The sequence below is a fragment of the Dendropsophus ebraccatus genome, chromosome 15, assembly GCF_027789765.1.
Source record: "Dendropsophus ebraccatus isolate aDenEbr1 chromosome 15, aDenEbr1.pat, whole genome shotgun sequence".
Taxonomy (NCBI): Eukaryota; Metazoa; Chordata; class Amphibia; order Anura; family Hylidae; genus Dendropsophus; species Dendropsophus ebraccatus.
Window position 1 is genome coordinate 34,064,751 of NC_091468.1, and position 24,275 is coordinate 34,089,025.

Consider the following 24,275-nt stretch of genomic DNA (forward strand, 5'->3'; position numbering starts at 1 on the left):
TACTTGGCATAATTTTACCTTTCCTTTGGAGTGAGGTATACCCAAGGGGCACTGATGTACGCCTCCAAGCAGAGCAGCCATAGCAAAGCTGTACCCACTAACAGCTTCTGGTGAATTTTTAAGGTTATTAAGTCTCTCTGCACACCTGTCCAAGAGTGGAGTGAGCTGAAAGGGAAGAGCCACAGCAACACAACGCAAACACCATGCTGCTGCCAGCCTTGCCGCCATGCTGGGATGAAGGAGCACAGAGGTGACAGTATCCAGAAGCCCTGTGTATAAAACAGAGATGGAACAAACATAAGCCTGGTACCAAACACAAAGAATATGTAAATGCTATAAGACTAATAGTTACCTATAGATGGCTCCTGTATAAGAGGAGATGCTGTAGAGTTCAGACTCTGAACAAGGCTTCCCAGCTCCTGCAGGGCACACACCATTACATGCTGACTGGCAGAAACATCTGCAGTACCAACTTTATTCTCATTGTTGGCCTCATTTACAACAGCTTCTGCAAAAAAAAAATTTTTTTAAAGTTAAATATTACCATGTAAAGCCTGGGGTATAGTTGTAAAAGATGTGTTAGGTATAATCCTGGAACTGAAGGTTTCTTACCGACAGATTTCATTTGTTTGCCGATAGCCTGGCATATTTCTTTAGCTGCTGCATTTTGTGCCTTTTCTCCGAGCAAACTGCCCACTGTGGCTCTTAGAATGAAGGACACGCATCTCCTGGAGTAGACCGCCTCCACGTGAGTCTGGGTAGCACGGGGATGTGACACAAGGTCAAGTACATGGGAGAGAAAGGTAGCAAAATTGCGTTCCAGCCATTGCCCTCCTAAAGCAGTGACAAAGACCACATAGGCCTAGAAATAAAGGAGAAGGAATCGTCAGCAACAGATGCAAATATTTCTTGACTTATTTCAGCTTTCTTCTTGTCTTTTGTCTGTTTCCCCTCCAAAGTGAAAATGCCATAAACGTCTGATAGCTGGAAAGGTGTAGGAGTTTAATACTGATGATGAGAATGCATTTGTCAGGTCCCATGCATGTGCTATGACTGTACATTACCCTAAAGGCCCCTTTACACGTCAGACATGTGTGGCAGCTTACCTACCTTTCCATTCTGAATGGATATTCAGTACAACTTTTGTATGAGAAAGTTAAGTTCCCAACCAACAGCTATCTTATTTGTCTGGCTCCAATTACCTTTAGTAGTCAGGTGTCCCCCATTTTTATTAACAGATAAATGGATGGGGGCATATCTGTATTCCAGTGTGTTAAAGGGGTATTCCATCCGGGACCACCTTTTGGCAATACCCGGGAGGGAGGAGGTGAAAATAATTAGATCCACTTACCTCAATGGCTCCACTGCAGATGCATTCCGCTGCTCTAGTCCCCGGGTGTCTGGCCGCTTCTGGGTGTTAAGATGTGACGTTGCAGGCATTGAGCGGCAGAAGCGGTACACATACACAGACCCTGACTGGCTGAGCAGGCCTGCAACGTCAAGTCTTAACACCCAGAAGCTGATGAACGCCTGGGATCTGGAGCGGCAGAATCCTGGCAGCCAAAAAAAGGGGTCGCAGCCAGAATAACACTTTAATTGACTGAACCTCCCTTTAAACTTTAATAAAGGTAAGTATTTCACTAACCTGTGTCACACCCACTCTGACTTCTCGACTAATGGATCCTCCACCTTTCAACATTTCTCCTCCACTCTTAAGGAATCCAGAACCTCCACGCAGAAAACCAGTTGCCATCAGCTCCAGCACCTCCTCTAATGTGGCTTTCTTCACATTCTGGCGCATCACTTTAGTAATAAAAATAAAACAGTGAATAAATATAGGGCTGAGACACACACACACACAGATTTCTCAATAATAGTTGTGGATCTGATGACTGGATTAGGATGAATGGCCAGTTAGACTTTTCAGACAAGCAAAAAAACTCAAGCAAGAACAACTGGTATTTTTGTATGAAATATATGACATGACTAAACCTTATAGTAACTTTAATAAGAAAGCATTCTACAGGAGGACACTCTGCTTAATAATATCAAAACTGAGCATCCAAAAAAGATGAGCCGTAAAATACTCTGCTATATCTTTAGTTCATTAGGTTTTTGATTTTTTTTTATTTCTTTGTATTAAGTTGTGATCAAATGCAAGTGTATGTATCTGTGACTAATACAGCTGTATATCTCCAGACATACATATTTACAGACCTATACATGTATAGCACCTACCTGCTGCCTGTTTTGGCATTAATGCAGTAGCCATTACAGTTCCCAGGAGTTTTGACACTGCGACTCTGACCCCGTAGTTAGATCCTTCCAGTGCCTTGAAGCAAAGTGTGGCTACGTTCTCCAGCTCCGCTGTCCACATAAACACGGCTTCGCTCTGAAGCTCTAGCAGGCACTGCAGGAACATACCACGTGCTATACTTTACCCAGATACAATGTCATTGCATGTAATAAACCTGACTCACAATACTGTGAGATATAGATTTATTTATATACATATATATATATATGTACTGTAGGGCTGCTGTTGCTGCTGCTGTGTCGGAGCATTTTATGAGAAGATGGGAAGATTTAGCTGTCTATGCATGATGGGAGCTGTAGTTCTGCAACAGCTGGAGAGTCAAGGTTCCCTAGGGGCAGCACTGTGGCTCAGTGGTTAGCACTGTAGCCTTGCAGCGCTGGGGTCCTGGGTTCAAATCCCACACCAAGGGCAACATCTGCAAAGAGTTTGTATGTTCTCTCCGTGTTTGCGTGGGTTTCCTCCGGATACTCCAGTTTCCTCCCACACTCAAAACATACAGATAGGTGAATTTAGATTGTGAGCCCTAATGGGGACAGGGAGCAATAATTGACAAAACTATGTAAAGTGCTGCGGAATCTGTGTGCGCTATACAAATAAAAGCATTATTATTATTATTATTATTATTATTATTATTATTATAAAATCTCTCTAAGAAATCCACTTTTCAGTGAAGTTTTGGGTGGCTGTCTTAAAGTGATTTTCACTTGGACTTCAATGGGAAAATCTAAGCCTGTACATAATGATCAAGGAAACTAAGGAATGGAGTATGCAGTCACTCACCTTGGCCACTGCACATCTAACAGCCATGGATCTGTCTGTCAAAAGGGATCGGGTATTTTTGTAGATGTCTCTGTGACTGGAAGCGGCAGCCCCTCCAAGACCACTAAGAACCTTCTGCAGACTCATAAGGATTTCACTTCGACCCTGTGATTTGTTAAAATGAAGATAAATCACTTTTTTCTGAAAACAGTTTCTGACCATACACAGAAGTCAATGGGGGACATTTATCAAAGCTGGTGAACTCGTACACCAGTCTTAGTAAATCAGTCCAGGAAAATGGGTGCGGGGCTTTAGCTAAGAGGCAAACACCGCTTAGTAAAGCCGGCTGACCCTGCGCCGCAGCGATTGTGTAACAATGCACACCAGGCTTCAAAGCCTGGAAACAAACGTAAACCATGATAAATTAGGGAGGGGAGGCCAAGCCTCCTCTCCGCCTTGTTGCACCTATCAGGTTGCGGCTTGTGTACTCCACAGAAAAGGAAAGACTCTGCGCCTTTTCCGTGGTGCATCTTTAATAAACCTGCCCCAATGTACTTTCTAAATTGTCTTGGTCAGTTTAAGAACATGAACCCAATATCCAAGTCTTTTTGAGCATTTTTAATAGGAAATGTAGGAAATTATGCAGTTTGCAAACCAGCCACAAAACTGTGTAGGACGAGGCTCCAAAACAAGTGTTTTTTTTTGGGTTATTTTTTTTTAAGCTGTAAACCGCCCATTTTAAACTCAACGTGTTGCAGTCACCCCCTTCCTCTACACAGCTGTAAAGCCAAAATTGTGCAGTTTTAATAACTTACTTTATTATAGATGTCTTGGTGCTTGGTTTAGTAAAAATGCTTTTTATCATTGATGGATTGTGCCACCTGGGTGGGGCTTCACGTCCACAGTGCCACTTAGCCCCACTCACATCAACTCCGTCCGCTCCAGGGCGTCATCATCCTCTAGGCCCCACGCCCTCACCGACCATTGGAATGGGCTGACCTAGAGGGGTGGTTCCTAGACCTCTAGGCAGGCCCCTTCCAATGGCAACCGAGGGAGCAGGGCCTAGATGGCTCTGCGGCCATGGAGCCCTGTCCAAGTGGCACAATGCACCAATGATAAAAAGCATTTTTACTGGACCAAGAAACAAGACATCTATTATAAAACAAGGAATGAAAACTGCAGAATTTAGGCTTTATAGCTGTGTAGAGAAGTCCTCATCCAGAAAACATAAATAAATAAATAAATATAGTTACTGTGTGCGAACATAGTCATATGGTGTGAAGTCCACAGTTCCTCACATGATTTAACCCGGCATCACTTTTTAAAAAAATATAACATAAGTTGCACAAACCAGAATTTAGAAAGAATTGAAAATGACGAAAAGCATCATGACACTTACCTCCGCACTCTTCAGTGACTTTAGGAGATTATTCACAGTTTCATGGAAGGAGCTTCCCAACATTCTGCCCATCTTCTCATAAAATGCTCCGACACAAGCGACAGCAGCCCTACAGTACAAAAAAAGCATCCTATACTGTAATGGAGCAAACATGAGGGAGAATGACCGCTACCGCCCCATGGCCTCGCTGGGTAATCATTATTTCACACCCCTATGATAAGGCAATATCTGATACTACACAGACAATATGGTAACTACTGAGAATCCACAGAGATTTCCTCTACAAGGGAGTCTAGTCAGTGACGGTAAGGGGTTAGAGACTCTTCATGGCAAAGTTTACTTTTTCTTTTCCTAAATGGAAAATCTTGTTTGTAAACAACAAACTTGATAGTTTCTATGAAAGGGTTCTATGGAAAGCCCCGAAGGTTATCTGTGACCAATAGAACCCTACTGACAGGAAAATAGGCCAGTTAGAAGCCTCTTTTCTGTCAATCACCCTGCAGAGCTGACAGGCAGAGAGCCGTGACTGGTCACTGCCCAGATGACTATTTCCAGCTCCCTGCCTGTCTCTGGAATAAAAGACTACATTTCAGCAGCTAAAGGTTCTACAGAAGACACAGAACACATGGTAAGGGAACATCTTCCGGGAGCTGCTAGTAGCGTTACCAGGAAAATCTACATGACTGGTTCTTGTTTTCAAAGGGCAATGTAACAGGCAAGTAACTATAGGGGGTGCAGAAGGTGCAGTTTGACCAAGGCCATGGAGATTGAAAGGAACCATAAGTGATATTACAGAGCACTCTATAGATTCCTAAAAACACACCCAGTTTTGGAAGACTTACAGTTTGGTTGGCAGATAGGCAGCTGTGTCATCTTTGCTCTTGATCATTTCATTGCATTTGTCAAGAGTTTGAAACACGGTGTAGGTGTCTCCAATACTGTAGAGAGTGGCCAGATTCTTGGCTAGCAGCTTGCGTGTTGGTGGCCCAGGGGAACTACTTATAAGCCCTGTTAGCTGCTCCACAAGTTTTTTCTGGTTTTCCTTGATGTCAGTCTGTGAGAAAAATAGCCATTTTATAGACAGACATTTGTGTTGGTGCAGTTCTATAGTAATAGGAACATTACTATAAAGGACAGAGGTGGCAGCAGAAAGTACTGTGCCAGACTGGGAAGAACAGCACTTCCTGCAGGATATACAGCAGCTGATAAGTACTGGATGACTTTCTACTATTTAAAAAGCTCAAGTATTCCAGTACTTATCAGCTGCTGTATGTCCTGCAGGAAGTGGTGTATTCTTTTGAGTCTGACAATGTTCTCTCTGCTGCCACCTGACAGGAACAATCCAAAACAGTAACAACCCCCCCCAGAAAACCAGTTCCTAACACAGACAGAGGTGGCAGCAGAGAGCAATGTGTCAGACCGGAAAGAATACACCACTTCTTGCAGAACATCCAGCAGTTGATAAGTACTAGAAGACATGAGTTTTTTTTTAAATACTGTAAAAGTTAATTACAAATCTCTATAATTTCTTGACACCAGTTGACTTGACAGAAAAATAAATTGCTAGAGTACCCCCTTAAAAGCTATCACTTTTCACTGGGGAAAATTATTTCTATTTACTTTAATAATTGAAAGAAACGAATGCAAACCAGCATACCCTAATGGCAACATGCGAGTAAGGCAAGACTGAAAGGGTCAATAACAAAATGGCACTGTGGAATGGCTTATAGCACAAGTGGGGTGCACAGCTCCAAGGAACTGATTTTCCAGGCACTATCTCAGAGTCTCCAAACGGAACAGTTACAATGGCTAACCAACTTACTACAGGGTGATACTAAACCCAAATGTGGTTATTGAAGCTATCTGACATGGCTTATAGGGATAATAATCGGTTATTTTCAGGTGCCACCTGTTAATTTTCAGTAATGAGTACGGTAGGAGAATACCTCTGTACAGACGGTTGTACTTTTTTTTTTTTATTGCAATTATGTTTTCCCAGTTCAACCCATACACATTTGCTCTGAAACATTAGTTTCACAAATCTACCCAACCATAGGGTTTACCTTGTTTGCAGTTATGAGCACCTTGTCCAGAAACCGCAGCCATTCAAATATAAAGACTGACTTTTTAGCCTCTGTAACCTGAGCCAGAGCATCTTCTTTCAGTAACAAACTGTGGGCGAGCTCCATGTCTGTAGGATAAAAGGTGCCGAAAACCCTGGAAGGAGAAATTAGGAACAGCTAGTAAGATCCAAATGGGGGTCCATCCATTTTATGTGCAGGATAAAGTGGATGGCAATGGCCATCATGCCTAATGTGCTTTTCCCCAGTCAGTATCAGAGGAGCCCCATAAATAGCAGATTATTAATGGCATATGCTTGCATGAACCCAGTGTGTACAAGTAGCCTCAGATTAATAGGGGTATACCCATACTAATATGAGATGTAACAATACCAGGTTATCCTATCACATAATGAAACAACTCTTACTTATATTCCTTCAGAAAAAAAGCCACATGCCCCTGGTCTGACATGGCACACGGGTGGTGGATCTTTTTCATTGTAGAAAGTGTTGTACAGAATATTGCACACAACCAAACTAAATAAACAGCGCTGAACTAGGGTCGCTGTCTCTTCATTCAGAATTGTGACTTCCAGTCAGACTTCCACCAATCACAATGTTTTGGCATTACCCCAGCAATATGCCATCACTGCCTTTAGTGTATATCTGTGGGTATTACCTGGTAAGCCTCTTCCCACTGCAGACTTTGGCACTTCTAGTTTGCAGACTAGCTGTGTCTAGAACATGGGCCTCCAAACTGCGTCCCTCCAGCTGTTGCAAAAGTACACTTCCCATCATGCCTGGGCAGCCAAATCCAAAGCTTTAGCTGTCCAGGCATGATGGGAGTTGTGGTTTCGCAACAGCTGGAGGGCCGCAGTTTGGAGACCCATGATCTAGAAGATTGAAAGCTATCACCCAACCAGCACCCTGATCTGTACTGACAAGTGGTAGGACCCCCATACAACTGTCTACAGCAGGTCCTCCTTCTCTTGGAAAAAATCTTTAATAGGTCAGACACCGATTTTGCAAGGCAGCTATCTCCAATAGGTGGCACTAGTGAGGCAGCTATCATCATTCTAAAGGAGAGCTAATTGCATACATTACCACAGTTAGCATTGCCTGGGGTCGTTAAACTCCTTATGCCAGGTGGTGGTCTCCACAATGATCCCCTATACCTGTAGTTTATATTTATTTCTCTCTAATTTTATGGGAATCATCTCCATGTGCACTGACGACCTGATGGCTGATGCTTATACAATGTAGCAAACTACACAAGATCACTGTCTTCTGCTTTACAATATATAATGAAAGACACAGAAATCGATTTGCCAAAAGTACTTCTCAAAACCTTGTATTGTTTACACATTATCCATATTTTCCTATCTTCTTTATAATATGTGCCCACACCCACAAGTGCGGATGATCCATCAAAGTCCGGTTCACCTTAGCTGAGACACTCAGTCCAGATTGAGGTAGCCTCTGCAAAGATGAACTGGACTTTAGAGCGTCCTCGCAGGATATGATGACAGGGTCAGACCCCTGACGAAGTCCACGTGACGGAACGCGTGGGGTTAATCTACCTGATCCACCCGTGAGACAGCAATTGTTATTGTATATATTATTTATTTATTTATACTTTTTATTGGTGTTTTTTCACTTTTTTGCATATTTATTTCTTCCTTCTTTTAAGATATTGATTTGTTGTATTCTTTTCACATGCACTTGCACTTTGTGGCACTTAATTATAGGGTCAGATAGTTTACATATATATTATTCTCTTTGCACTATATCATAACTATTATCGCTCATTATATTTCATTGCTGTCTCTGTATTATCATGTGGGGTGGACAAGTTTCTCACTGTGCCTTATTGGGGCCAGTGTTAGGACCATTTGTGTGTTTTTATGGTTTTTAATCTTGTGTCTTTGTTTTTGGAGTTGATTTAAATAAAGAATATTTACTATATTGTGGAGGTGCAGACCTTGTTTTTCTGGATCTTTTTTCCTTTTTCGTATACTAGGGTCTGATCATCCACACTTGTGGGAATATATGTATACTGTGTACAACATACAAGCTTTTGAGAAGTATCTTTGGCTAATCTAATTCTGTGTTTTTTATTATTTGTTGCTTGATTTGTGAAACGGGAGACAGCTATCCCCCACCCACCCCAAAAAAAACAAAAAGTGGTGTCTATTGATTATATGACTTCTACTCTGTTTTTCCTCATGCTTTACACTGCAGCACTGCTAGGTCAGCTTGTTGCAGTATATAAGCATCAGCCATCAGGAGGTCGGTCCACATGAAGATGATTCCCATGAAAGTAGAGAGAGATAACTATAAACCACAGGTATACAGTATTTGTTAATATGACATCCCTAACAATATAAGCTTTTGAGAAGTATTCTTAGATTTCTGTGTCCTTTATTACATGTTGCTTGATTTGTAGAACAGAGCAGAAGCCTGATCTACTGAAGAAACAGTAGGTGGCTCTCAGTCTACCTCAGATCACCATCCTAGCTGTCCATCACAGTGATGTCTGATACTCATCTTATTTGCCTTCATTCACACTGGGAGACTCTAAGACAAATACTCCTGCCATACCTATGACTGATGCGGTGAGTATACAGTGCAGAAGGTAGTCTTTTACTGGATCCCGCTCTACAGAACAGCGCTGAGGTCTAAGCATCCGGCAAGTGACCAGAATCCCAGATGGAACACACCTGAATGGAGAAGATGACCCTCTCAGGGCCTCTGTGGTGGGATGGGGGTCACTAGACTAGATATTTGTCACAGGAGATTTCCTAATGCAGATGGCAGACAAACTATAAACATTCACCACAAGCATACGCCATGACCACAAGCATACGCCATGACCACAAGCATACGCCATGACCACAAGCATACGCCATGACCATAGGGTGACCACAGCGAGAGAACACAATCTATGTGTCAGCATCAGTTACTAACCCTAAATAAAACCATATTATAATACAGACTATTCAGCTGCCATCTCCTGACAATGTCAATAAGAGTCACAGGATAACTGTGCAGTCATGACATATCGCGATATATAACACAGCAAATGGCTTCACATTCATAGGATTTCAATGGCCCCACATAATGACTGGATGGATTGGTGGGAGAGATGATAGAATACTAGAATTACTGGCAGACATTACTGGATGCTCATCCCCCTCAGTCACTATCCCTCATGCCAGGCCACCACCTGTAGGCATCTCCTCCATGTATACTGTGCCCACCTCACAGCCAGCAGTCCGGGGGTCCTCACCTCGGTGGAATGCTAGAAGCCCTCACAGCCTCTGCTTACTCTTCTGCTGTCACATACAGGCCCCACCTCCCGGAAGCAACGTTCTCCAGACACCGTGTGACGTCACTTGAACGCGACACGCCAATACCTCCTCAGTGTCGCGTCCGAATTCACGGCAGCCATCTTAGCTCAGGGCAAAGCTAATGACCCTACGCTGTCTATCTGAAAACTAGAGTGTAATGGTCATACGGCACGTATTTACAGCAGCAGGACCAACCACTGCAGATGTTTATTTCCTTACAAGTTCTGGAAAGCAGCTTAGTTGCCAGTAACTGTAATGGTGGGTGCAGGAGAGTACATGGGCTAATGGAGTGACCGGGACGCACCTTCAAGTGGATACACGGAGTAGTTACCATGGTGAGTGCACGGGCTGGTTACCTGGTCACTCTAAGAGGAGACACATTTCCCTTGTTTTTCATTCTATAAGTCAGTGTGTGTTTCCACCTGCTGTGACCTACAGAAGCACCTATCACCTCCAAGATATCAAGAGATCCTATAAAGTGACGGCTTAGCGCCCCCTAGCCTCAGTCTGTGTCACTCACCATATAACAGCCCCAGAGGTCTGAATAATGGTAGCTGCAGCTGCCTAAAATGACTTAAAGGGGTACTCCGGCGAAAATCATTTTATTTTAAATCAACTGGTTCCAGAGGGTTATATAGATTTGTAATTTACTTTTATTTAAAAATCTTTAACCTTCCCATACTTAGCTGCTGTATGCTCTTCTCAGTCTGACACAGTGCTCTCTGCTGCCACCTCTGTCCATGACAGGAACTGTGCAGAGCAGGAGAGGTTTTCTGTGGGGATTTGCTACTGCTCTGAAAAGTTCCTGACATAGACAGAGGTGGCAGCAGAGAGCAGTGTGTCAGACTGAAAAGAAAACAACATTTCCTGGAAAACCCCTTTAAGAAGGGTCAGGTTAAAGCACATTTACACTCAGCTGCCAAGCTTCCCATGGTGGTGTCTTAAAATGTCACTCAATTGTTATTCACCTGCCAAATCTGAAGGTTGGGCTTGAAGAGAAGCAGCTGCATGCTTGGTGGCAGACATGCGCCCGGTGAGGACCTGGTAATTAGGTTAGGACCTGTCCATGACAGTAGCCCATTGTTGTACTTTCTTAGCCACATCATGCAGTTGCATCTTCTGGTCTGAAGATTGGACAGGTAAGTAACATTGGATTGCCACTTAAAGTCACCCAAAAATGGTGTTCACGGTCAGTCAAACTCACCAGGATCTGCCTTTGTGGAAAAGCATAATACTGAAATTGGTGGGAGAAGTGCTAGACATCTGCCAGTTATACAATCTATGTGTACCTCTCACACTACCACTTAGCCAACAGTTTGACTCCATGTGATGCTATTACCTGCCATTGACCATTTGCTTCTAAACAGGTAAAACTTACTGGAAAGCTTTTCAAGGGTGTGTTAGCGCTTGAACTGGCGGGTGTTGTTGGTGCGTATCTGCTGTACTTCAGAATGGACTCAAGCCAAGGTAAGCTTCCTTCTACCTTTGCTAATTTTACCAATGAACCTCATAGACAGCGGTAAATCTTCCCACGCATGTCATGTTTGAAGGGTAGTTTTCATTATATAACAAAATGTAATGTAATGCAGCTTTCTTATATATTACACTTGTTACTTCTTCAGTATTTTCAAGATTCTGCTTTTAATAGATAAAAAAATTCTGCTTGGAAACTAGTGGCTGAAATTCACCTTGTACCTGTCCACCTGACACAGATGTTAAGCAGAGTATCTCAGGACTCTTTCCTGTGATGACCCAGAGTTGTCACTTTAATGTTATTGATGGAAGCACTGGTCATTGGGCACTGCCACCATTCATTGGGGTAATCTGGCTGTCACCATTTCAGGCACTATGGATATAATTGTGGTCAGTATTTAGGTTTGGGGCATCTTCATTCTCCCTAGGAAAGCTTTCTGTTCGACCTGATCACTTATGTAGGTGTGCAAACAATCTGGCATAGTGCAGAATTCATGATTCCTTCACCACCATTTTGACTGTTTAGGCATTGATTTTACTTCTATATACCACTTTGTAGCTGCACCCTTGGAGTAATCTTGGTACGCCACCAACTACTACTAGGTAGATTCACCTCTAACTTAAGACTTCCCCATAGAGAAATTGCCTCTCAGTGTGGTCCCCTGGCATCCCTAAGCCTTAGACCTCACCCACACGTTAAAGTGAATGTACCATCAGGCCTGGGCTGAAGCACTGGAGGCAGGCCGACCCACCCCCAGTGGGAGGAACCCCCAGCCCCTCTATGATGCGGCTCCATTAGAATGAATGGAGCCGCATCATAGAAGGGCGGGGCTTTCCTCCCACTGGGGGTGGGTCGGCCTGCCTCCAGTACTTCAGCCCAGGCCTGATGGTACATTCACTTTAAGTCATTTTTCAGGACCATATATTATGTCGGAAAGTGGGATCACACTGTGTTTTTGTTCAGTGTGTAAGTCTTACTGTATACACTTAAAAAAATGAGAACCAATGCAATATATATAATTTTTAAATGAGAGTTTTAAGGCATCACATACATAGGCAAATAACTTGCAATAGCTCAAAATAAACTTGAATTTGGCTAAAGTTCAGTTGTTGTGCCAGTCTTACACATAGCAGAGCATACTATTACAATGCCTGATTAATAAAAATAAATATATTGCTACTATGTCAAATAATTAGGGAAAAAAGGTGATAGGGAAACAGTAAGAGGAAAATCTCAGGGTAGAAAAACATACCCTCTTCAACATACACACTAAGGGCCCTTGCACACTAAGCAATAGGCGAGGAATTGAAGAGGAATCCGCTCTTAATTTCTGCTTGAAATTCCTCCCGTCAAATATGAACAGAGCAATGTCCTATTGTGTTTAATGGGATTCCCGCTCTGTTGTTCACACTGCAGAATTTTACGCAGTGTCATGTCACTTTTTTGGGTAGGTTCACACTACGGAATCCATGCAGAGAAGTTCTCGTACCCATTCACGGAGGCGCACATATCCGCCGGCTCCATAGACACCATTCTATGGCCGGACCAATTCTGCTGTCCGCCAAAAGAACTGACATGTCTATTCTTTCGGCGGAAAGCGGAATCGGCCCAGCCATAGAATGGTGTCTATGGCACGGGTGGATATGCTCGTTGCCGTGAACAGGTACGAGCCACAGAATCCGCCGGAACTTATTCACGGGCATTCTGTAGTCTGAACCTACCCTTTGGGTGGATTCCACTAGAGGAATCCTATAGAAGTCAATGGGTCTTAAATTCTGCTTGAAATTCTGCTTGCATTCTGCTTGAATTCCGCTCAAATTCAGCTCCTGTTCTGCCAGAGCAGAAAAGAAGAGGAATTTTCAAGCAGAAATCTTTCCTCTTCAATTCCTTGTCTATTCCTCAGTGTGCATGAGCCCTTAGAAAAGAAGAGCAGTAAAAGTCCACATACATGCACTTGGAGCCAACCCACTATCAACTTCCTCTAGATCAACTCAGTGGGGTTTCTGTAGATTGGACTGGATAGATCAGTCTTTTTTGAACATTTTTCATGGAACATGCCAGCCTCACAATTATTTATTACAATGTGCAAGGCCAGGAGAAGGGCAGCAACTAGTCTTCTGGGCAGGGAGCCGCCCGTGACTAGTCATTGCTCTCTGCCTGTCAGCACACAGTGCTGGGATGATTGACAGGCAGAGAGACCTATTAGAAGAGCAATGAAAAAGAGCGTATCTTGGCACTACTGCAGGGGAACTGGACTTTCTGAACACTGCCCGAAAGACCTTGGTGACAACTGGTGGTGCTCGACCCTTGCTTTGTTTGTTTTTTTTACTCTGTTATTTTCTGCCAGGCATTGTTATGGGGGCTTTATTTTAATTCCCTCCTTAAAACTTTCAGGATATCCTAGATTATGGCTTATGTATATAGTAAACAGATGCAAATTATCATACGTTTTGAAGGGAGATCTTTATATTCCATGGATCTTGTGTATTTTGTATTCAGACTGTTGTCCCTGCTGCGACAAGAGAAAGTGATTTTTACTTCTATTATTCATTCCTATTTTTTTATTTTCTTGTGTTTGCTCTGTATACAGGAAATCTCCTGGCATTTTAGGTATACCAATGCCTTCCCCTTGGTCCCTCTTTCCCTCTGTCCTTCCCTCAGTTTCTGTTTTACTTTATTTTGTAAAATGTTTTACTGTGTTCGAAATCAAAACTTTCTTTGAAAATTAATAAAAAGAGAAGAAGGGGGGAGAGGCGCTTCCTAGTGCAATATTGTAGTGAATAATTAAACGAACGTGCAGAGATGCTCTCTCAATGCACTCGCCTTATTGTGTTGTGCGAATTATAGGCACAACACTATCTCAAGCATAAGTCCAATACCGCAGCTAAAGGTTAGGCTTTAGAAAGGCACTGATGGATTCTAGTGCCGAAACGTGTTGCTGCTATTAATAAATTACCTGTTCCTTTTTACTACTCGTCTCATTGGGAGTTATATATTTGGTAACTGTGGCTACGGTATTATACCACTAACTACCCTATCCTAGTTTGTATACCTGCGCTTCGCACTTTAGAAGATCGCTGTTGGATCCTAAAGTCCTTTAAGGATCCGGTTTGTCTTTTGAAAATTAATAAAAATTAAATGTGTTAAAAAATTCTCTATAAAATCACAAAATAACAGTGAAAATATACAGTTCTATACACTATTCTATGTTGGAAGTCTTGTGGTAAGAATAAGTTGTAGATTTGAACATTGTATAATACATATCTTGTTCTTGCCTTTCATTAGATTTCCGTCATACAATGAATAGAAGGTTGCCCTCAATTTTAGAAGGTGAGAGTGAATTATTATGTATGTTCTAGTATCCAGTAATATAATAATATCAGATAACCAGATAGATTTATTTCTACCAGCTTTAGTCGGTGTACTTGCTCATGAGCATAAATAACATATGTTCTTATGTATGTGTTAACCTACTAACAGTGCTGGTCTAGGACTAAAAGCAGCCCTGACAAACAAGCCCCACTAGCCCACAAACAAATTCTGCAAATTCTGGTTTACTTGGTCTCTTTCCTTACCACTTCCTTAAAGCATAACTATAGTCTTTCCTAAATACATAGTCCACAGGGCCGGATTAAAGGGAGGGCACCAGGGGCACGTGCCCTGGGGCCTCCACCACTGACAGTTTTCAACACTGAATTTGAAAAAAATTAACATCTACAAACATTTTCACTACAATTCATGAAGAGCTCGGTGTCACAGCCGTGTATAATGGTGATAAACATCATAAATCCCCTACAGTAAGGCAGCCATTTGTATGGATGGCTGTATAGTTGTTTTTTTTTGGAATGGGGGGGGGGGGCTGGGGGGTAATGAGAGGCCCCAAACAAAATTGTCGCCCGGGGCCTCCACCAGCCTTAATCCGGCCCTGATAGTCCATATGCATTAGAGCTGTGGACGGATTCTGCCTAGCTGCCTGTGCTCTGCCTCCCTGCTCTTTTATGCTTTTAACTAGCTTTCCTAGATACCCGAGCTGTTTCTGGCCACAGGTATGGCATCCAAAAAAGGTATATGTAAACTCATGTACACTGTTCTCTGCTCCTGCTTATATTGCTGAGTACAGGCGGCTCCTGCACTGTTCACCCAGCCGTTCCCTATGTTATTCAGCAGTACAGGCAGGGCCGGCTACAGGTTTTTGTGGGCCCTTGGTCAAGAGAGCCTCAACGGGCCCCTTCAAATAGCAAATTATATGGCATCCTTGTTAGAGGGTCTCTAGCTCTCGATTCTGTGTAGTGGATCAGCCGTGTTATATACGTATTATCCCCCCTCCTGTATGAGTGTGTATATATCTATCTCTCGGGCACATATATACACACACTCATACAGGAGGATAATAAGTATATAATACACTGCTGATCGCCTTTTTCACCTCTGGGCACACCTACCAAATAAACAGGTGACGTCTTCTTTGATCTGAGGCGATCGCTCTCATTTCTTCTCCATCTTGCCCAGACCTCCATGAGGATTTCTTCAAGTTACAATTCATCTCTTCAGAACCTGCCAGACAAACATCTTAGACTCCGCACATTTCCAGCAACTTCCTTCCCTTTCCCCACCCATAGGCTCCCATACAGTAGTCATTCTGCTGCTTGGTGTCATGTGCAGTAAAGTAAGGAGGTTTGTGGGTCCCGTATGTAGGATCCTGTGCTGTGCCCCCATATAGTAAAAATGCCCTCTGCCCCCATAGTAATGCCCCCTGCCCTGACTGTCCCCATAGTAATGCCTCCTGCCCTGACTGTCCCCATAGTAATGCCCCCTGCTCTGACCCATAGTAGATGCTTCCTCCTCTGGCCCCATAGTAGATGCCCCCTCCTCTGGCCCCATAGTAGATGCCCCCTCCTCTGCCTCAACACAAAGCAAAACAAAGAAATCATACTCACCTAATCAAGGGGAATGGGTCCTCTTCTCCCTGGCTTCTCCCTTCTGTAGGCCGCAGGGACGGATCCTCTAGCAGGCGCGATTACGTCATCGCTCTGTGCCTGCTGTGTAGATCACGTCCATGCAGCGCTGCGGAGGAAGGCCCAGCCCTGGACGTCATGGAGAGGGAGAGTGGTGTCCCGTCGCATTCGCCCAGCACTCGCGCCAGCAGCGCGCACCCCCCGCCCTCCCGGATGTCAGCGGTGCCAACAGTGAGTCCGGGCGATGCGGTGAGTGGCTCATTGCTCGGGCAAGTGCCGGGGGGCCCCTTGAGCGGCTGTGGGCCCCGGCACTTGCCCGAGTAAGCCGTGTGCTGACGCCGGCCCTGAGTACAGGGAGCAGAGAATGGCAAAATCGATGACTGTACTCTGTAAAAGGCTTCTTCTACTCGTGTACTGCTCCTCTAAAACTGTAAATATGTTTCCTGGATGCTATACCTGATGCTCTATTTCTGGCATTGGAAAAGCTATTTACAGCTATATGAGAACTAGTGCGTATAGATTCTGCACTAAGAAACACCTAGTCATACAGCCAGGGCAAGGGTACGTCTACCACTATAGAGGCATCAGTATAGGCCTTGACACTGCTATGCACTGACCGCATAGTCATAGTAGATATCAGATGTACACAGGTGCTCTGCAGAGTATATGGCGGTGATCAGAGAGAGGATCTGTCTGCTCTCCTGTCATGTCTGATTTAGTAAATCAGTCTAACCTTTATTATATAGTAAAGATGGAAGCATTTTACTCTCCAAACTGTGTTGCTAAAGGGGTATTCCCATCTCCGCATATCTTTTTTGTACACAAATAATAGTCATATGCTAGTGTTAAACAAAATTGCCAAGCTGTTTGGATTCAGCAACATTCTCCAAACCTGAATGTTCGGCATTTGACTCTCAGCGGCTAAAGAGGTTGGCTGCCACACTAGAGAGTCCTGGAAAACATGGATAGAGCCGTAGGCCATACCGCCGTAGCAGCCATAGCCGCCGCTATGGGGCCCGCTGCATCGGGGGGCCCGGGGGAGCCAGGCCCCCTGAGATCTCATCATTTGTAGCATCCGGCGGCCTCCCGAGCCTGCCGGGTGCTGCAAATGGTGTCCCGGACCTGTCACTTTAACTGCGTTCACTCCAGGTGAACGCTCGCAGTTAAATGCCGGCCCGTGATTGACAAGGTCAGGAGCCATTGGCTCCCGACCCTGCCAATCACTCTTGTGTCCAGAGGCAGCATTCTGCCTCCGGTCACAAGAGGCCTCTCTTCCTCCCCAGCGCTCCGGAGCCTGAGTGATGTCACTCATACTCTGAGAGCAGGACGAAGGAGACGCTGCTGCTGCTGCAGTTAGGTGAGTAAACTTTTTTTTTTTTTTTCAAACATGAGGATGCTGACATGGGGAAGGGGAGGAGGAGCAGGAGGATAGCTTCATTGGGAGGGGGTTAATTACATCGGATTGTCTGCATGGGGGGCAGGGGTGAAATTTAAATGGGATTGCTTAGATAGGAAGGGGGGATTTACATGGGATTGCCTACATAGGAAGGGGGGGATTTACATGGGATTGCCTACAAAGGAAGGGGGGACTTACATAGGATTGCCTACATGGGAGAGCAGAGGTTAATTTACATGGGATTGCCTACATTGGAAGGGGGGGGGGGAATTAGCATGCATGGGTTTGCCCACATGGGGGGAGGGGGGTTACTTACATGAAATTGCCCACATGGGGGGGGGGTAACTTGCAGGTGGAAGCCTGTATGAGGGAACGGGTCAACCAAGTGAGATGACTACATGGGAAGGATGGAGCATAACTACCAGGGGAGATGCCTACAGCAGGGGGCTAACTATCCAAGATCTAAGGAAATTACTACATAGGGGGAGATTAACTTCCAGGGGGGTAAATTACAGGGGGATGCCTACCTACCAGGGGCACTAACTGTGGGAGAAATAGCTACATGGGGATACTACCTACTAAGGGGGCTACCTGCACCAGGAGGCCTAACTACTATACAGATGCACAGCGGGGTATGACTACTATATAGGGGCACAGACGGGCCTAACTACTATGTGGGGGGGGGTAGAGAAGGGTCTAACTACTTAATGAGGGACACAGTGGTCTGACTACTATGTGGATACAGAGGGGACTACTATATGAAGGAACAGATGGAGCAAATAGATGTGTAGGATGATGGGGCATGAGTGAGGAACCTAAACTGTTTGTCTGGCAGATCCTAAAGAGAGAAGTCCTCATGGTGGCCCAGGCTGGATGGAGAAGAAGGGAAAAAGTGAGCAACTCCAATTGGAGAAGACGACTCCTGTGAGTTATTGGCTTTAACTGCACTGTAATCACTTATGGTGTGTAGAGCCTGTGTGGAACTAATACATGCCACTATATGGCCACTGGTGATATTGGACTGTGGATTTTATTCCATAGCAGTGGTAGCATTATTCAGTATGTAGTGATACTAGTGAGAGGTTATAATATTTGTCCCATGTAAACTGGTACTGTTTGTATTATTCATCTTAAAGTGACTGTACCACCAGGCTCAGGCTGAAGCACTGGAGGCGGCCGACCCACCCTTAGTGGGAAGATACCCCAGCCCCTCCATGATAGGGTTCCATTGATTCTAATGGAGTCACGTCATGGAGGGGCTGGGGTTTCTTCTCCACTAAGGGTGGGTCGGCCGCCTCCAGTGCTTCAGCCTGAGCCTGGTGGTACAGTCACTTTAACATACTGGATTTGGTTGGTAACAGTATAGTGGTAATGGCAGTGGTCATGGTGCTATAATGCTTTTCCTAATACTATAAATACATATTGCTCTCTCTTCACGGCTTAGTGGTCAGTTGTTGGGGGGGGGGGGCCCAATCAAAAGTTTGCTATGGGGCCCAGCCAGTTCTAGTTACGCCCCTGGCTGCAGATGTTCTACACGAAGGTCTGGAGACTCCTGACAGGCTGACACAGTGAGGGGTGCTGTGTGAGTCTGTACTGGGGCAGCTGCAGGGACGGGCAGCCTGCTGCTGTATAATCATATAGAATCAGCGGCCTAATGAGGGAAGGTACTGATCATCCCACCGGGAATCTGCCTGGCCAGGCACGTTGGTCTCAGCCTTTCTAAGAGTTAAGACAGAAATAGGTTTCTCAAGGTGATTACACATTTCAAGTTTTCCTTTGCAATCCATTCTCGGCTTTGACTCAAAAAATGTCTTCAAAATCCATAAAGGTGTTTTTTCCCAAAACACTGTGTGTAAAAACCAGCCTTGCAATGACACTATAACTATGCAGGTGTTACCATGGACATAGCTGTAGAAGAGGCTTTGTGGAGTTATCTCATATTTCATGGTGTCACCTAATATACCACTAGACATAATAATTATGTAAAATGTTGAACAGCTTAGCCCAAAACACTAGCCTGCTATATACACTGTGCACATTGATGCCGTTCTGTCATCTTACAGTATAATAGATGTTACACTTCATGTTCATATTTCTAATGTTGTCTGTGAACAGTTTACTATAAATCCAATGAATGGGCTGGCGTACACGGAATCCGGGAGCGAGATGCTCAAGCATGGGAAGCAAGGAAGAACTGGTAAGTTCTATATGATCAATACTTTTATAGGGAACACAGATTTCAGTAGATACACTATTTATTTACTATAGAAAGCCAGGTAACATACAGCAGTAGTACCTAAAGGAAAGCCATGAAAACACAGGGTGAACATACACACCTACCAACGTATTCCACTTTACAATTCTGGGGGTACATATAGACAAAATCAGATGTTACACAGATAATTATGTAACCGGCAAGATAAACGTGTGAAGTGAGGGCCCTGCTTATTGGAGAAAATTGTACAAATGGAAGGCGACTGTAGTTGAGCTTGATACGAGATGAGATACATTGGACGTGGAGGATACAAGATTCATATGGCACATTTGCCTGCAGAACCTGCCCACACATAGATTGCTGAGGCTGCCTCAACATAAGTGCTTGAGTAACTAGTGCTCTAGTAACTGGGCATGCCAAGGAAGTGTAACCATGTAGCAAGAAAAACTGAGAAACCCTTGATTCGTGTGGGTGGGCATTATCCAGCTGAAAAATTTGGAACCCCTGGGAGGCAACACATATGGCCCCTGGATGCCCTTCACATAACACTGAGCTGTTAGTCATACGAGGGACACTGACTGTGGTATGGAATGGCTCCCCAGCTCATCACACCAGTGGGGCAGTGTGTTGCCCCACAGCAAAGGCAAGATTGAAGAGCTCATCACAAGGCCTCCATACTTAAACCTGACCATTGGTGGATTCCAAACAGAACCTGGGATCATCACTAAAGATAAGGCTACAATCTGTAGCAGTCCAGGTTTCCTTTAACACCACCAATGCAAATGAAAGCAACAGTGGTTGGCTGTCAATGGTAGGACATGTAATGGGCACCATGACAGCACGTATCCTTCTATTAAACACCTAAAAATAGTCTGGGCAGAGACAGGAGGGTGTAATGAAGGTGCCTCCTGTGTCTGGATGGTGAACAAAGTAACTGTGAGAGCTGCTTGTGCTTATTGGTGATCCAAACAATGCTCTCTACTGGTGGTCTGTTTGGAGCCTTGTTGCTTTGTATATGTGCCTTCACATACCAAGCTGTTAGGATCAGTGGTTCAGAATGGTCTAGATGGAGGTCACATCCTGGAAATTACTGTCCTTCTCTTAATCCAGTGATAGGCCCGCTTTCAATGTCAGCTGGACAAAATGTTGAGTACACTGCCCAAAAGTAGCCTCCAAGGTTCTTTTTATCGGGCAGTGGGGGAAACACTTTTACACCATCTTACAACAGGTGTGCTGGCACTACTAATGACACTGCACCCCAAGGTTGTATTTCCATAGGTCAACATTGCACATTGGATCGAGAAAATAACCACTGGCTCAACAACAGTAGGTAAGAAACCCTCCATAGCACTTACCATATGGGATATTTATAAGCAGGTTAGGGAATACAGGTGGTTGATCCGCCCAGTGTGCACATACCCTTACAGTAAGTGCTGTGGTGTGTTTCTTACCTACAGTCCTGGGTCTTTAGTAAAGAGCCACCCCATTTATGGTTACCTGGCCTTGTTTTTTCCCTTGACTTATAGGGCCACTTAATATGGTGGTTTTGGTGGTTTCCTTACAGGAGCCACCCCTCGGCTGGGTCCTTCCCGGAGGGATATCGGGCTAGTCCTGTGTTTAGAGACTCTTTGATGAGGCTCCACAGGCTCTTCTTTTGCATATTCATGTTTCCCAGGGGGCAATGCACCTAGGACTTCACTGCATTGAGCGCTTTCACTAGCAGCGGCAGTGTTGTCGTTTGGCTGGTCTCCCTGAGATTAGCGATTTGTTTCTCTTATGGCTCTACTAGGCATTGCTCCCACCTAGCCAGAATCCTGCTCCACACTGATGAGGAGCAACACCCCGAAACAGCTGTATGTGGATGGTTACCTGGCCTTGGTTTTTCCCTTGTCATTACATTGACATAGGGCCACTTAATATGGTGGTTTCCTTACAGTAGCCACCCCTCGGCTGGGTCCTTACCGGAGGAATATCTGGCTAGTCCTGTGTTTCGAGACTCTTTGATGAGGCTCCACCCCATTTACCAACGCCTTATTTATCGAGAGGTGCATGCCTCCCCCAAAAAATCCAATGGTTTCAGTGGCTGCCAGTACAGCAGCCTCCAAAATCTACACCAGCTCTGAGACGTAACTGTATGCTGAGTTTTGTAGTAATCCAACATTTCTAATTTTTTTCTTGTTTCCCCTCCTCCAGATGTTCATGCACAGGCTTCAAACTACGCATCATGCAGAAATTTATTGTGGATGGGGTTTCTCCATGTGGACACTTTCATGGACCTTAATGTGTTGGTAATGTGTATATATTAAAGAGATTCTGAATTGTCACCATTATCTTTTACACCAAGAACTGAAAAATACTTATTGTATCAGTGGTGTTTTATTAAATTACATTATTTTTTATACACACTTCTATGTATTCTTTTTTTATTTGTCTAAATTTCCTGAAGCAAACATGAGCATGTTCTTCTACCTCTGTACATATTGGTAGGAAGGTAGAAATGCAGGTGGTCGAAGGTATTGTCACAAGCATATCCACAGGATATCTTTCATAGCAAATAGACACTTCTAAAGCCCTGCACTGTATATGCAATTTAGCATCATTTACTGATTGATTCATTGATTTAAAGTAAATTTAAAAGGTGAGATGTCATTGATAGATTCAAGTTTAAAAGCAGCTTCTTTCAATCGGGAACAATAGAAGTTGCATGCAAAGCCTGTGTAGATAAGGTGGGCCATTCTGTTTGTTACACTCAGTCCCAGCAGCAGGACTCTTTCCTTTATGCTTTATGATATCTCCCATTGACATGCCATATAAACTTTTTCATAGGCAAATCACTAAGAATTAGGCTGTGTTCACACATCATTTTTAAAATATATCTTCGGTTGGCTCCTATAGCTTGCTTCTTTGCCGGGGTGCTGACATGTGCAGCTCTCTGCTCCACACAGGGAAATGGGAAGATCTAGACCAAAGGTGTCAAACTCAGGCCCTCCAGATTTTGCAAAACTTCAATTCCCACCATGCCTGGACAGCTAAAGCTTTAGCCTAAGGTTATGTTCACACTGAGGAATACGCACAGAATTTCAGGTGGATTCCGCGTCAAAGTGTATGTGGAATCCGCCTGTAAAAAATTAACATTGTGAATATACATTGGCTTTACTGGGCTTTCCGCTTCTTCGTTCACACTGCAGAATTCTGCGCTGAAAGTTCCGCCACGGATCTGCTTTCTGCCTGAAGAATTGACATGTCAATTCTTTGGCCGAATTCCGCTAGAGGAATCCTATAGAAGTCAATAGGACCTGAATTCCGCTAGCATTCTGCTTAAATTCTGCCAGAGATGAATAGATGAGGAATTTCAAGCAGAAAACTTTCCTCTTCAATTCCTCGCTGAATACGCGCCTATTCCTCAGTGTGACCATACCCTTAGGGTGGGTTCACACTACGGAATCCGCACAGATAAATTCATGCACATTGCGTCGCTAGTACACGCTCACGGCCCCGTGCCTTTCCGCCAGCTCCATAGACGCCATTCTATGGGCAGGCTGATTATGCTATCCGCCGAAAGAATTGACATGTCAATTCTTTCGGTGGAATGCGGAATCCGCACGGGCATAGAATAGTGTCTATGGCACTGGCGGAGAGGCGCGCGGCCGTGAGCGGGTGCTAGCGAAGGAATCCACCGGAATTAATCTGTGTGGATTCCGTAGTGTGAACCCACTCTAAACCTGTATAGTCTGGAGGAAAGAAGAGAAAGTGGGTACATGATCGAAACCTTTAAATATGTTAAAGATCTCCATCTCCTAAAATACTTTAATAAGAAAGGAAATACTAATAGGGCAGACTAGATGAACAAGTGGTCTTTTTCTGCCGACAATCTTCTATGTTTCCAAGACCCCTGGTTATACACACTGCTAGCACAGATATTTGTATGTTCTCTTTCTTCTGGCAGATAACATGGCCATCCTTTAGGCTGCATTCACACATCCATGATATATGGTCCTTAAGCTGACTGTGTATTGTGAACTGAATTGTTCAACTCCCTGCATCCCTGAAACAGATAAAGCTCCTTACTACTGAACTGACATGGCCGTGCGAGTTCAGTAGCGGAGTGATTTAAAGAGTCACTGTCGTATTTTTTTTTTTTGCAGAAATCAATAGTCCAGGCGATTTTAAGAAACTTTGTAATTGGGTTTATTAGCCAAATCTGCCATTATCTGCATGTAAAAAGCCTTTTCCCAGGTCCCCCCCTCCTTCCTCTTTTTCATCCACTCTGAAAAATCTGAAAATTGTGACTTGTTGCAGGAGACGTACCCTGTCTGTTCTAGGGAGAGGGGAGGGGGGAGGAGGAAGGAG

At 44.2% G+C, this 24,275-nt stretch overlaps 2 protein-coding genes across 3 annotated transcripts in view; one reads left to right on the forward strand and one right to left on the reverse strand.

Moving 5' to 3' along the window:
• The window catches only part of HEATR5B (HEAT repeat containing 5B), a 44,919-nt gene extending 34,862 nt beyond the window's left edge, over positions 1–10,057 (reverse strand). The window contains exons 1-10 of one of the 2 annotated variants that reach the window (XM_069955418.1): positions 9,825–10,057; positions 6,539–6,692; positions 5,318–5,529; positions 4,476–4,584; positions 3,098–3,241; positions 2,239–2,410; positions 1,646–1,803; positions 613–862; positions 353–508; positions 19–269 (exon numbers count right to left, since the gene is read on the reverse strand). In XM_069955418.1, the coding sequence (XP_069811519.1) occupies positions 19–269; positions 353–508; positions 613–862; positions 1,646–1,803; positions 2,239–2,410; positions 3,098–3,241; positions 4,476–4,584; positions 5,318–5,529; positions 6,539–6,664 (1,578 nt within the window). In that variant the 5' untranslated portion in view covers positions 6,665–6,692; positions 9,825–10,057. Of the gene's footprint in view, positions 1–18; positions 270–352; positions 509–612; positions 863–1,645; positions 1,804–2,238; positions 2,411–3,097; positions 3,242–4,475; positions 4,585–5,317; positions 5,530–6,538; positions 6,693–9,795 lie in introns of both variants that reach the window. The other variant, XM_069955417.1, reaches the window with a different exon arrangement.
• CEBPZOS (CEBPZ opposite strand) lies at positions 9,969–22,328 on the forward strand. The gene is made up of 5 exons (XM_069955419.1): positions 9,969–10,220; positions 11,253–11,352; positions 14,645–14,689; positions 19,826–19,907; positions 22,119–22,328. Coding segments are annotated over exons 1-5 (231 nt in total). The 5' UTR covers positions 9,969–10,217; the 3' UTR covers positions 22,120–22,328.
• The last annotated feature ends 1,947 nt before the right edge of the window (positions 22,329–24,275 follow it).